The sequence below is a fragment of the Ostrea edulis genome, chromosome 2, assembly GCF_947568905.1.
Source record: "Ostrea edulis chromosome 2, xbOstEdul1.1, whole genome shotgun sequence".
In the NCBI taxonomy this organism is placed as follows: Eukaryota; Metazoa; Mollusca; class Bivalvia; order Ostreida; family Ostreidae; genus Ostrea; species Ostrea edulis.
Window position 1 is genome coordinate 46,357,968 of NC_079165.1, and position 15,825 is coordinate 46,373,792.

General features: G+C 36.2%; 1 protein-coding gene across 1 annotated transcript in view; it reads left to right on the forward strand.

The window, feature by feature from the left end:
- Positions 1 to 15,825, forward strand: part of LOC130051710 (minichromosome maintenance domain-containing protein 2-like) — a 165,082-nt gene that overhangs the window by 59,917 nt on the left and 89,340 nt on the right. The window contains exons 13-15 of the mRNA XM_056154210.1: positions 2,101 to 2,180; positions 11,495 to 11,663; positions 14,261 to 14,350. Coding sequence (XP_056010185.1) covers positions 2,101 to 2,180; positions 11,495 to 11,663; positions 14,261 to 14,350 — 339 coding nt within the window. The remainder of the gene's footprint in view (positions 1 to 2,100; positions 2,181 to 11,494; positions 11,664 to 14,260; positions 14,351 to 15,825) is intronic.

A 15,825-nucleotide genomic window follows, 5' to 3' on the forward strand; every position in this document is an offset into this window, starting at 1 on the left:
AAAAATAATCAAGTTTGTAGATAGACTGGACAGTGGCATGCAAAAAATTATGTTACTCCATGAATTTTCTCATACTTTTTGAAATCTTAATTTAGGTGAACTTCAATATAAATATGTCCAAATCATGTAGGGTTTCTTGCCACTTCAGGATGTTATAAACTGCCCTGACAACCAGTGAAAAAGTGATTGATAATAATCATGTACCTTTTAAAGGGACTGGTTCACGATTTTTGAACAAAATATTTTTTATTTTTGATGTGAAATATTAAAAATATAACTCATTTAATGGTGCCAGCCAACATTTTGACCTACTGAATGCAAGAATAAAAGCAATATTTTAGCCTTAAATACACATGTATGTGTTATGCAAACAGACTCGGGTCTTTTTATGTAAACAAACAAACCATTTTGTAATATAAAGCATCCTAATTTTGCATAATCACATTAATTTTAACTTTTAGATGACACATTTTACCCGAAGAATGCTTGAAATGTGAAAGATATAATAAACTTAGATCGAGATCCATTTCTTCTGAAAATTTCGTAAACAATAACATACTGCAATCTTTGTTTACGAAACAAATAATGAACTCTCTAAAATGACCTTCTGTGATAATGTATAACTTTAATTTTTGTGTGAAATCATTTGAACACATTAGGCAGTAGACTCTGATCATTTTAATGTGAAAAACAAAATTTGGGGGGAAATGGTGCGTCAGTCCCTTTAAACTTTCCTCTATATTCATTTCCATCTAAAATTCCCATAGACTATGGGAAATGGATATCATATCAATACTTTTTTCAGATTTTGTAGTTTTGAAGAAAAAAAAGTGGTTATGATATTTTACTATGTGAAACCCAGTTTTCACTCAGTTATTGTCACATCCAATTTTAAGTAAAAACGTGGTTTTATTTTTTTTTTATCAAAACACATCAGATGAAATATTTTCTATGTATTTAATGCATCATGGCAGTATGAAGTATTCAAGCTTACCTCTATGCTGTAATAAGCAACATTGAATTTTATGCACTTTTGCTGTTACATCTGCCTTTTATCATCTTAAACAGTATTTTCAATGCTTATCAATATTTAAAAGTTTGAGAAGAACTGTGCAAAACGAATTTTTTTTTAATATTTCATCAAAGAAACTCTGATTGAATTAAATAAATAATAAAAGAAAACCAAAATCACACCCCAGCAATTTTCTAATTATACCCCCGCAACAAAGTTGGGGGGGGGGGGGGGGGGATACTGGAATTGGGTTGTCCGTCCGTCTGTAGACGCAATGCTTTCTGGGCTCTAAAGCATTATCCTTCCTACCTACAGTCGCCATATCATACATATGGACTACCCATGGGACGAAGATGTTCCCTATCGATTTTGGGGTCAAACGGTCAAAAATCAAGCACACTCATAGAGAAGAGACTACCCAAAGTTTTGTCATGCCCTTTCTTTTTTTTTACACTCAGGAAAGAGGTAATTTATACCTATTAACAGCACCCTTTGGGAGATTGGGGTATGCGGCTGGTTGACAGTGAAATGAATGAACGAGAAATTTCGGTTAAAGTGTCATTATATAAGTTGGAAAATACGGAACAACAAGCACATCTTCCCATTTTATCAGGGTTAATATTACATTTTCAGGTTCAGATAAGTTGTCTATAACATTTTCACTATTTATTGTAATTCTTAGAGTTGCTAAGAAACTCAAGATCTATGTACATGCATGTATATTCAAATGCATATTTTGCATACTAAGTCCGTCCCCCCTCCCCCTTTCCCCATGTATTTTAACAGTAAGATAGGATAGATAATACTTCATTGTATAAATTGCACATCCTTTGACTTTCTTAATCAATCTTTGCTGGATGTATTTGAAATGAAACTAAGTAACACAATTATCTGTACTCCTCTTTTAAAAAGTAAATCTAGTCACTTTGATTCTTTTTAAGCACTAAGCATTAAGAATGCCACTTAAATGCCACTGTTTGGGAAAGGGCGATAACTCTTGTCCAACATCCCAACACAACCGTTTATTACATTTGGGGGATTGGGCATGAGTTTGTAATCTGTGATGAGAATTTGTTGTATTTGTCTAGGTCACATCTGTCCTCCTGGGACATTTATGAAGCTCAAACTGTCGTGTTTGCTGAGTTTGGCATCCTTTTTGCATGAACAGGTAAAGATATACCCTACAACTATATCATGCTATTTTTAGCTCACCTGAGCCGAAGGCTCAAGTGAGCTTTTCTGATCACATTTTGTCCGGCGTCCGTCTGTCTGTCTGTCCGTCTGTCTGTAAACTTTTCACATTTTCATCTTCTTCTCCAGAACCACTGGGCCAATTTCAACCAAACATGGCCAAAAGCATCCTTGGGTGAAGGGCTTTCAAGTTTGTTCAAATGAAGGGCCATGTCCTTTCAAAGGGGAGATAATCACAAAAATGCAAAAATAGGGTGGGGTCAATTAAAAATCTTATTCTCAAGAACCACTGGGCCAGAAGAGCTGAAATTTACCTGAAAGCTTCCTGACATATTGCAGATTCAAGTTTGTTCAAATCATGGCCCCCGGTGGTAGGATGGGACCACAAGGGGGATCAAAGTTTTACATACAAATATATAGGGAAAAACTTTAAAAATCTTCTTCTCAAGAACCACTAAGCCAGAATAGCTGAGATTTACATGAAAGCTTCCTGACATAATGCAGATTCAAGTTTGTTCAAATCATGGGCCCCTGGGGTTGGATGGGGCCACAATAGGGGATCAAAGTTTTACATACAAATATATAGGAAACATCTATAAAAATCTTCTTCTCAAGAACCACTGAGCCAGAAAAGCTGATTTTTACATGAAAACTTTCTGACATAGTGCAGATTCAAGTTTGTTCAAATCATGGCCCCCGGGGATAGGATGGGGCCCCAAGGGGGATCAAAGTTTTGCACACAAATACTGTATATACTCGCCTATAAGTCGGATTTTTGGGAGTAAATTTTTAGTCCAAAACTCTATGTCCGACTTATAGGCGCGTCCTAAGAAGATTGGTATTTTTCTGGGCGGCGTAATGTATAGTGGTTTTTTTTTAAACAACTCCGACAATTATCATGGACTACCACACAAATGATTATTGTTCCCGAATATCTAGACATATTGTATTGTTTATGTATTTGAAAATTATGCATAAAGTACAAGTATTTACATATTTTTATCTAGTTAAAAATTATTTACATCCACATGTACCGGTAACTAATACTTTCAATTCAACTAATCTATCGTTTATTGGTAAAATTGAATTACGAACCCGATTTAATATTGAAATATTCATATGTATACCGGCTGAAATATATTTCATAAAAGATTGAATATTGTTAACAGATAATTTAGATCATCATTCTTGACTCTTAAAAAATCTATTGTTGATACAATGAATTTTACCTGAATCCCACAATAACAGTTTTCGTGAGGCGCGTGCCACTAAGTAAACACGGTGTCAGGTACTGGTAATTAGGAGACCATAATTGCTTAGGTAAATCATTGCCCATCATAGATCAAGGGTTGCGTTTAAACCCCAAACAGATAAGGCTAGGATATTGAGCACCTCATAATTATTAATTTCTCAAAATATTTTTTGAAACATAGGTAAAAACGCTAGAGCATTGACTTGAAATTGTCAACCGATTCTGACAAAAATTTGTACCGACTTATAAGCGGGTCAATGGCAAATTCCTACAAAATAACCTTAAAAATACAACCGACTTATAGGCGGACCAACTTATAGGCGAGTATATACGGTATATAGGGAAAAACTTTTAAAATCTTCTTCTCAAGAACCACAAAGCCAGAAAAGCTGAGATTTACATGAAAACTTCCTGACATAATGCAGATTCAAGTTTGTTCAAATCATGGGCTCCGGGGGGGTTGGATGGGGCCACAAGGGGGGATCAAAGTTTTACATACAAATATATAGGGAAAAACTTCTTCTCAAGAACCACTGAGCCAGAAAAGCTGATTTTTACATGAAAACTTTCTGACATAGTGCAGATTCAAGTTTGTTCAAATCATGGCCCCTGGGGGTAGGATGGGGCCACAAGGGGGGATCAAAGTTTTACATACAAATATATAGTTTAAAATCTTTTTCTCAATAACCACTGAGTCAGAAAAGCTGATATTTACAAGAAAACTTTCTGACATAGTGCAGATTCAAGTTTGTTCAAATCATGGCCCCCGGGGGTAAGATGGGGCTACAAGGGGGGATCAAAGTTTTACATACAAATATATAGTTAAAATCTTTTTCTCAATAACCACTGAGTCAGAAAAGCTGATATTTACAAGAAAACTTTCTGACATAGTGCAGATTCAAGTTTGTTCAAATCATGGCCCCCGGGGGTAAGATGGGGCTACAAGGGGGGATCAAAGTTTTACATACAAATATATAGTTAAAATCTTTTTCTCAATAACCACTGAGTCAGAAAAGCTGATATTTACAAGAAAACTTTCTGACATAGTGCAGATTCTAGTTTGTTCAAATCATGGCCCCCGAGGGGTAGGATGGGGCCACAAGTGGGGGGGGGGGGGGTCAAAGTTTTACATACAAATATAAGAAAAAGCTTTAAAAATCTTCTTCTCAAGAACCATTGGGCCAAAGAAGTTGACATTTACATGAAAGCTTTCTGACATAGTGTAGATTCAAGTTTGCAAAGGGTAGTTTGGGCCATAATAGGGACTAAGGTTTTACATGCAAATATATATGGAAAGTCTTCTGATATGGGCCAAGGTGACTCAGGTGAGCGATGTGGCCCATGGGCCTCTTGTTTGTATAATGCAGTAATGTACTGTTAGGTATATGGTACTATTCAATAATGGTTACTAGTTCAGGACCCATTTGCACGACGGTTAGTGATGTTGACAGACAATTTTTATGGATATCACCCGTAAAAGATTAAGAGTGAAAAACAATGAAATATGTTTTATGGGATCCAAAGAGCTAGATTCAAAAAGTGTCATAAATGGCTTATATCTTGAAAAATGAATTATCGTTTCCTTTGAATTTATGTACCTTTTTAGCTCACCTGAGCTGAAAGTTCAAATGAACTTTTCTGATCACCTGTTGACCATCCGTCTGTCTGTAAACTTTTTACATTTTCGACTTCTTCTCCAGAACCACTGGGCCAACTATAACCAAACTTGGCCAAAAGCATCCTTGGGTGAAGGGCTTTCAAGTTTGTTCAAATGAAGGTCCATGCCACCTTCAAAGGGGAGATAATCGCAAAATTGGGTGGGGTCATTTAAAAATCTTTTTCTCAAGAACCACTGGGCCAGAAGAGCTCAAAATTATATGAAAGCTTCCTGACATATTGCAGATTCAAGTTTGTTAAAATCATGGCTCCCGGGAATAGGATGGGGCCACAATAGGGGATCAAAGTTTTACATACAAATATATAGGAAAAATCTTTACAAATCTTCTTCTCAAGAACCACTAAGCCAGAAAAGCTGAGATTTACATGAAAGCTTCCTGACATAGTGCAGATTCAATTTTGATAAAATCATGTCCCCCTGGGTAGGATGGGGCCACAATAGGGGATCAAAGTTTTACATACAAATATATAGGAAAAATCTTTAGATATGAGCCAAGGTGACTTAGGTGAGCGATGTGGCTCATGGACCTCTCGTTTAATCTACATTACTTGATCATTACATGCATGGGTCATTTTGTTCAAACAGGATGATTACCTAGCATTGCTAACTGCAATAATGATTACTAGTTCAGAACCCAGTTGCACAAAGGTTAGTTAACATTAACGGACAATTTTTATGAATATCACCCATTGTCAAGTAATAGTAGATATGCTACCACCACTTTCAAAGATCAAGAGTAAAAAACAATGAAATATGTTAAATACAGTATCCAAATTTCACTTCAAGATATTGAGAACTTTGAGATATTTAAAAACGTTCAAGAGATTGAGATTATAAAGAGAGAAATCAGGACCGTGATTTCACTTCAAGAGATTTAAGTTGAGCCATTGAGAGTCGCCTGTATATTTAAAGTCTTTCATCAGTATGGGCACTTTCGGGAGCATAAATTATATGTGTTTAAAAACACATTTTGTTATCCGAGTTGCGTAGCAAATCTCAGCTTTTAAATTGGCGAAGGATGGGCGTCCAGTCGGTCGGGTGAACGGGTTGGCGGCGTCCACAATTAGTCCGGTCTCTAACATTTTGGTGCATCTTTGTGAGACGTATGGTACCTTCACATTCACAGATTTTTCTTACGGATCCTTGCGTATTCCACAAATCCGTAAAGGTACACGGATTGTTACGATTTAGACACAGATACTGACGAGTAATTTACGAATGCTTGCAATTGACTACGAGTCGGAGATCCGTAAGGACTCGCAAGAAAAATCTGTGAGTGTGAAGGTGGTATTAATCATAAAGTTTAATTATGTACTCGTAAAGTAATCGTGTCTATACGTAAAGGGCTCGTAATGACTCTGAACAATCCATAAAGCGATTGTAACCCGACTTGAATGAAATCGTAAATATCACTTAGGCATTCAAAGTAATCCATAAAGAACTCTTAAACTATCCGTAACATATCGTAAACTAACCGCAAAGATTCGTTAAAAAACTTTTTACGAGTGTTTTATGGATTCTTATGAGCGGTGTGCGTGTTCTTGCGACCAGTTTACGATACTTACAGATTGTTACAAGTTATTTACGGGTTATTTATGGAAAATGAAATCCATGGACAATTGTGAATTTTTTTTTGACATGTCAAAAAATTTCTTTCTACTTTCAAGGATCCTTACTAGTGTGTGCGAGTTGTGACGAGTTATTAACGAATACCGACAAGTGATTTACGAATACTTGCGATTGTCTATGAGTCGGAGATCCGTAAGGACTCGTAAGAAAAATCTGTGAGTGTGAAGGTGGTATTACATAATATGATCACCTCCAAAAGAGGAAGGTTCCTATTTATTTTGAGGTCAAAGGTCAAGGTCACTTTGTCACTAAATGCCATAGATTTGAGCTTGTCCGGTCTCTAATTTTCATACTACTAGGGGCATCTTTGTGAAACTTGCATAATATGATCACATCCAAAAGAGAAAGGTTCCTATTTATTTTTAGGTCAAAGGTGAAATTCTATTTTTCAATATATACTGTAGATTTGAGCTTGCCTCTAACTTTTATACATGTACTTGCTGGTGCATGTTTATCAGACTTCACTGATAACATTCAAGATTCATGTTGCTTTTGAAATCCAAAGGTCAAGGTCATGATCACACTAAATACCTATTGTGGCCATTCAAAGCTTCATACTTATAAACTATATTAAATACGTGCATGTTTTTACTTCATGAATGCAAGCTTCCATAATTTTCCAAACTGCAACTCGGCCATACGTATCTTTGATGTGTTTTTGCGATTTTTTAATACTGCTGCTGAATATTAGAATTTAGCTTAGATAAGAAGAGCAGGAAAATTATTTTGAATTTTATAGCGCTTGGGGGGCTTTTAATACTTTTAACTAATATTCAGCCAGGTGACCAATAAGGCCTGTGGATCTCTTGTTTAATAAACTTTTATTTTCAGCTTAATATGATCAAGTTTAGCATTTTATGCCCCGTAATCGGAGATGGGGGAGGGGGCATCTAGTTTATGGTATGTCTGTTTGTCCCAAAAAACTTTTTAACCTTAACCATAACTTTTGAATGGATGGTGATAAGGCTTTCATATTTCACATATGTATTTCTTCTTTTGGTACCAACATCTTTGACTTGACCTTGACCTGGAATTGGACCTTCTATTGAAAAACTTGAACTTTGGCAATCACTTTGGAATGGTTAGTGCAGGGGATTTTATATGTGTATTTCTTGGGGCAAGACTTTTTTTGGTACCGAAATGTTTGACACCTTGACCTTAGAGTTTTACCTACTTTTAAAAAACTTTAACCTACATGTAAGCCATACCTTTTGAATGCTTAGTGATAGGACTTTCATATTTCATATGTTTAGTCCTTGTAACAAGATCTTTCTTTAAGTAGCAAATTTTTTTACCAGGTGACCCTCACCTTGGAGTTTGACCTACTTTTGAAAAACTTTAAACTTGGCCATAAGTTTGGAAGGTTAAGGCTAGGGCTCTCATATTTCATACGTGTTTTCCTTGAGACAAAGCCTTTCTGTTGGGCTAAAATTAAAAAGGAGTTTGTTTACCATCAAGTGATCGACCCTTTTTTTAAACCCCCCGACTGGAAAGTTTTTAATGACATAATTTCGGCCACGTTTTTTTTTCCACTCGATTTTCCGACTTCTGTTTTTCTTTCAAGTTCCTATTCGCGTTGGGTTCATCTTCACAAGTCAACGGTTATTGATTCGTTACCTCGCACCATGCTCGCATCAGTCACCATTCAAAACACAGGTTTGGGACAGATGATGACGCAATAAGCTAAAATTAAATCATCCAATGAGATTCCTCGTTTAAGATGCAAGTTTGGAAAGAGCTAAAACAGAAAGTAAACAATGGTCTTCGTGGGGTACTTTTCTTAACATCAAGAACATTGTGTGTTGTTTTTATTTTGTAATGAGGTAACTAATCAATAGCCCTTGACTTGTGAAGATGCGTTTGGTTTTTTTTTTTTTAGTTTTGTCATTTGCGGTGTTTTATAAATCGCCACAATTTTAAGCGCATGGCATACTGGTAGAATTTTATTTATCCGACGAGGCATCATTCAATAATTATGGACACAAACAACAACTGTGTACGATGTAAATGGGTACCCCGAATATTCGGAAATGCCTGCAATTTACTGAAATTAGTTTTCGAAATACCACCTAAAAGTATCGAAATTCCCCTCTAATTATATACATTAATGCATATTAAGTTGATATATGTTAATCTTTTATGATGAAACGTTTTTAGCTCACCTGAACCGAAGGTTCAAGTGAGCTTTTCTGATCGTTTTTTGTCCGTCGTCTGTCTTGTCCGTCTGTCTGTTAAACTTTTCACATTTTCGACTTCTTCTCCAGAACCACTGGGCCAATTTCAACCAAACATGGCCAAAAGCATCCTTGGGTGAAGGGCTTTCAAGTTTGTTCATATGAAGGGCCATGTCCCTTTCAAAGGGGAGATCATCACAAAAATGCAAAAATAGGGTGGGGTCATTTAAAAATCTTTTTCTCAAGAACCACTGAGCCAGAAAAGCTGATTTTTACATGAAAACTTTCTGACATAGTGCAGATTCAAGTTTGTTCAAATCATGGCCCCCGGGGATAGGATGGGGCCCCAAGGGGGGATCAAAGTTTTACACACAAATATCTAGGGAAAAACTTTAAAAATCTTCTTCTCAAGAACCACTGAGCCAGAAAAGCTGAGATTTACATGAAAGCTTCCTGATATAATGCAGATTCAAGTTTGTTCAAATTATGGGCTCCGGGGGTTGGATGGGGCCACAAGGGGGATCAAAGTTTTACATACAAATATATAGGGAAAATCTTTTTCTCAATAACCACTGAGTCAGAAAAGCTGATATTTACAAGAAAACTTTCTGACATAGTGCAGATTCAAGTTTGTTCAAATCATGGCCCCTGGGGGTAGGATGGGGCCACAAGGGGGGATCAAAGTTTTACATACAAATATATAGGGAAAAACTTTAAAAATCTTCTTCTCAAGAACCACTAAGCCAGAAAAGCTGAGATTTACATGAAAGCTTTCTGACATAATGCAGATTCAAGTTTGTTCAAATCATGGGCTCCGGGGGGTTGGATGGGGCCACAATAGGGGATCAAAGTTTTACATACAAATATATAGGAAAAATCTTCTTCTCAAGAACTACTGAGCCAGAAAAGCTGATTTTTACATGAAAACTTTCTGACATAGTGCAGATTCAAGTTTGTTCAAATCATGGCCCCTGGGGGTAGGATGGGGCCACAAGGGGGGATCAAAGTTTTACATACAAATATATAGTTTAAAATCTTTTTCTCAATAACCACTGAGTCAGAAAAGCTGATATTTACAAGAAAACTTTCTGACATAGTGCAGATTCAAGTTTGTTCAAATCATGGCCCCCGGGGGGTAGGATGGGGCCACAAGTGGGGGGGGGGGGGGTCAAAGTTTTACATACAAATATAGGAAAAAGCTTTAAAAATCTTCTTCTCAAGAACCATTGGGCCAAAGAAGTTGACATTTACATGAAAGCTTTCTGACATAGTGTAGATTCAAGTTTGCAAAGGGTAGTTTGGGCCATAATAGGGACTAAGGTTTTACATGCAAATATATTTGGGAAGTCTTCAGATATGGGCCAAGGTGACTCAGGTGAGCGATGTGGCCCATGTGGCTCTTGTTAAATTTGTGATTGTAAATTTAGGAAATGCAATTGTGTTCAATTCTCGCATTCAGGATGTTTCAAAGAAAGATAACTAGCAAAATTTATACATGTATATCACTGATGATTTTTTCGTTTGAATTGCAAAATATATATGAATGTTGACTTAATTCAACTTAAGCAATGTATATATATAATGATTAGGAAATAGTGGTTGACCACATTCTTCTAAATGAAAGAAAAATAACATGAGTTACCTTCATTAGATTAACACAAATTCTAATAACTTTTTTTTCTTAAAAAAATTTATGTTATTTTTTCTTCAGAGACGGTATTTTACACATTAAATCAATCCCTAATCTTTCAATTTAACTTTAAAAAATTGATTCAAAGGGGAATTTCGTTAGTTCTAATTGGCATTTCGGTATTTCTGGAGGCATTTCGTCAAATCACGGGCATTTCGGTAATTCGAGGTACCGCGGAGCACGAATTTAATGTATCAGAAATCGTTTGACCCAACATCATTGAACATGAAATTGCATTGAGTTTATATGAATAATGTTTTAGTTCAACAATAATGCTACCAAGTTTCAGTTACATAATACATGCATGTTACATTGGCCATTAAGAGTAAAATCATGGTAACCAAGACTCTAGACAAATTTGAAAAAACAATGGACATATTCAAGACCTGGAAAACAAACACCCACAAAACAAGTAACATATCAGAAAAACAAAATGATATATGAGCCATACACAAACTACTCCTGTCCATGAAGTTAAAACTGCACTTTTTAGAGAGGTTTCTGACAGTTCTGCAAGTAATTCACTATAATAGGGTTAATTCATCAAAAGAACACAAAATATAAAAACAGAGTTTTGATATTCAATATATTTTCATCAACAAAAAAAAAAAAAAACCTACCGACCGACCCAATATTTTTTATGACCCTCGGGCTATGGTAAACCAACATTTTTAAAAATGTGGCCTTTGTTCCAAACTAATCTATAACTTTTAAATTGTTAGGGATAGGGCTTTCATATAAGTCTTGTATTCCATGTAACAAGACCAGAATTACTTTGCTACCATATGGCGGCATCAGTGATTCACAAACACATCTTGTATCTTGTAAGATCATCATTTGCTACATTTTCCCAAACCTTTATCTTTAGGCCCAGCCAATGCATCTTTTAGCAGTATGTAGAGACACAGAAATTCTCCATCGACTCCTCCAATATGCAATGCAGTTTACCCGTAGGAGCCTGGCTCATTCCTCTGGGAACCATCTAGCTGCCAAAGTTATTCCTGATAAATATAACAGTTCCAATTACTTTATTGAGGGTTGGAAAGATTCTTTGTACAGATTTTTATACCCTTGTCTTTAGACAGAACGTATTATGGTACAGCGATATCTGTATGTCCATCTTAGTCAGTTTTGAGGAAATATTGCATCTATAGAGAGTACTTAGTCAGTTTTGAGGAATTATTACGTAAAGAGTACATGATTTGTCTGTTTTTCCTTCCACAGTTTTCAAGTGAGGACGTTATTTTTAGGACTGAAACAATTAATCGCGGTTCACTCGAACCGCGATTCACTGCATTCGGTTCAATTTTCGTTTCAACATCTTCAAATTTCGATTCGGTTCATGTTTACATTTTTTCCGGAAATAAAGAATTCAGCGCGGATTTGGTTTTTACTTTACAATTTATTACAACAAAAATGGCGGACGCTAACTCGGGAATCGTGGTTAAAAACCATCCGGCAAACCTGAGGTCCCCTGTATGGAAGCATTTTGATTTTAAAAAGAATGGAACTGCGGAAGTATGTAGAATTTGTTTCAAAGAAATAAATTTTAAGTGTGGAAACACAACTTACCTTGCAAATCATTTAAAATGAAAGCACAATATTATTAGTATCTCTACAACAGATTCTACAGAAGTACAACCTGGTCCTTCATTAAAGAAAGGTAAACTGGAAAAAACCTGCACAAGTCAGTTACATCTTCAGGATGGTTTTAAAGGTTCTACCCAATACGCTATACGATTACGTTTACAAATTTAAAAAAAAAAATAAAAAATAAAAGCATGAAAGTTGTATTTTTATGCCCCCCTTTGAAAAAGAGGGGGCATATTGTTTTGCAACTGTCGGTCGGTCTATAGACCATGTGTTGTCCGCTCAATATCTTTAGACCCCTTTGCTTGATAACAACCAAACTTGGTACAGGGGATGCCCCTGGAGAGTAGATGATCCTTATTGATTTTCAGGTCACATGGTCAAAGGTCAAGGTCAAACTGCTGGTCTTTACCCCATGTGGTAGACCATGTGTTGTCCACTCAATAACTTTTGACCCCTATGCATGATAACTACCAAACGTAGTACAAGGGTTGCCCTTGGAGAGTAGATGATCCCTATTGACCTTCAGGTCACATGGTCAAAGGTCAAGGTCAAACCTCTGGTCTTAAGCCCATGTGTTGTCTGCTCAATATCTTTTGACCCCTTTGCTTGATAATAGCCAAACTTGATACAGAGACTTTCCTTAGAGAGTAGATGATCCCTATGGATTTTCAGGTCACATGGTCAAAGGTCAAGGTCAAACTGCTGGTCTTAACCCCATGTGGTAGACCATGAGTTGTCTGCTCAATATCTTGAAAACCATTCACTTGATTGTAATGATATTTCATATGTGGGTTGGGTATAAAAAGAAGAGGACCCCTATTGTTTTTCAGGTCAAAAGGTTAAAGGTCAAGGGTCAATCTACTCTGGACATAGAAATATACTGTCCGGTCAATATCTTGAGAACCCTTTGCTTGACAGACATCAGACTTGGTACAATGGTACATCATCAGGAGAAGATGACACCTATTGATTTTGAGGTCACATGGTCAAAGGTCAAGGGTCAAACTGGACATGGGAATATACTGTCCGGTCAATATCTTGAGAACCCTTTGCTTGACAGACATCGAACTTGGTACACTGGTACATCTTCAGGAAAAGATGACCCCTAATGAATTTGACGTCACATGGTCAAAGGTCAAGGGTCAAACTGGACATAGGAATATACTGTCCGGTCAGTATCTTGAGAACCCTGTGCTTGACAGACTTCAAACTTGGTACACTGGTACATCTTCAGGAGTTGATGACCCCTATTGATTTTTAGGTCACATGGTCAATCCATTCTTGACATAGGAAGATATTGTTTGCTCAATATTTTGAATTGATGATACTACTCTCAATTAAATGATGTGTGTGTGTATAACCCTTTTCAATTTTGCACCATGGGGGGCATGTGTTTTACAAACATCTCTTGTATTTTTTTTTGTTTAATAAGAGTTTTTGACAACTATTGAATTGAATCGAAAATAATCGAATTGTGGCCTAAGAATCGAAAATCGAACCGAACTGTCAGGTACCTGAATCGTTTAAGTCCTAGTTATTTTACAGAGTATTTGTATGGGTATTGAATATGTGCATGTGGCAAGGATTTTGATTTCCTTCAATTTTTTTTTTTTAGAAAATTAGAGGTTGTTGAACTTAGTCAGTTTTGAGGAAATATTGCATTTAGAGTACATGATTTGTCTTTATTTTTCCTTCTACAGTTTTCTAGTGAAGACATTCCTTTACAGAATATTTGTATGGGTATGGAAGATGTGCATGTGGCAAGGATTTTTATTTTCTTCAATTTTTAAGAAAATTACAGGTTGTTAAACATAGTTTTTTTAAGGAAATATTCATATTATGCAAAGAAAGTATGTCACAGCCTGATGATGGCTGATACTACCTGAAACAAAGTCTACAAATTATGGCTTAAGAAAAACACCCTATGTAAGCAATTTCACAGGCGTATTATGTACTGTTTGTGGTACTTTTGTTTAAACATTTAATTGCATCTTACTGAAGAATATAACTGCTCAAAGATAACATGTTCCATAATTTGTAGGAGGATCACTATTGTTAGCAAGTGGTGGAATATGTTATGTGGGAGACGTCAGAAAATTAAAAAAACAGACCTTTGAAAGACTACAATCTGGTAAAAGGAAAATTGTATACCCCTTCTAAGAAGAGGGCATATTACTTTGCACTTGTTTATCAGTCGGTCATGACTCTTATAGAGTAATGTGCATAAGAACTGGATCAGGGTGACAGAAGTCTCAAAAAGTTGTAAAAATTGATGAAAGTGACACAGATGTTAAATTCTTCAAAATTTGAAAACAATGAATATATATCACGTAATTATGATTGAGGGAACAAACCTATCTAGCCTAGTTATCGTCTCAAAAAAGTGAAACAGCCTGTAGCTCGGTGTTGCATACAACCCCTGATCATGTTTTATATCAATCGAAAAATAAATTAATTCTCAATGATCAAGGAAACAAAAATAAAATGAAACCCGTCATAACTGATCATGTCATACTGCGTAAATCTTTCTGAGTGTTATAAAAAACAATAGTTCACATTAGGAAGATCTTTTTTTACATATTCATCCTTTACCTTGTGGATATCAACTGTCCAACTCCATGTACCAAAAAAACCCTGAGATACGCCACATTCAACTGCACACAAAACGATTCCATCACAAATACAGATGTAAGAAACACAAGCACATTTAACAATGAGAGGTCCGCGGCCCTTCATGTCACAGAAAACATAAAAATTCTCTGAATGACGATATACATGGTGGAAAATTCACACTCCAAATGAAGACCGCACGCCATCTATGAACAGATATATACATGAATAATCGCAAAACCTCGGAAGTAAAACGTTTAAAATGTTTTTAGCTCACCTGAGCTGAAAGCTCAAGTGAGCTTTTCTGATCGCTTTTTGTCCGTCGTCTGTCTGTTAAACATTTACATTTTCAACTTCTCCAAAACCGCTGGGCCAATTTTAACCAATGTTGGCACAAATCATCCTTGGGTGAAGGAGATTCAAAATTGTTCAAATGAGGGCCAACCTCTTAATCCAAGGGGAGATAATAGCAAATCAGTAAAAATACACTGAAATTTTTTTAAAATCTTCTCCAGAACCAGTAAGCCAATTTCATTCAAACTTAATGCAAATCATCCTTAGTTGAAGGGAATTCAAAATTGTTCAAATTAAGGGCCAGGTTCTCTTCAAAGGGGAGATAATCACAAAAGTGTAAAAATAGGGTGGGGTCATTTAAAAATCTTCTTCTCATGAACCACTCTACCAGTATAGTTGAAATTTACGTGGAAGTTTGCTGACATAATGAAGATTCAAGTTTGTTCATATCATGCTCCCCAGGGGTCGGATGGCGCCACAATAGGGGAAACCATATTTTATATGTATTTATATAGGAAAAATCTTTTAAAATCTTCTTCTCAAGAACCATTGAGCCAGAAGAGTTCAAATTTACATGGAAGCTTCCCGACTTAATGCAGATTCAAGTTTGTTCATATCATGGCCCCTGGGGGTCGGGTGGGGCCACACTAGGGGAAACCATATTTTATATGTGTGTATATAGGGAAAATCTTTAAAAAATCT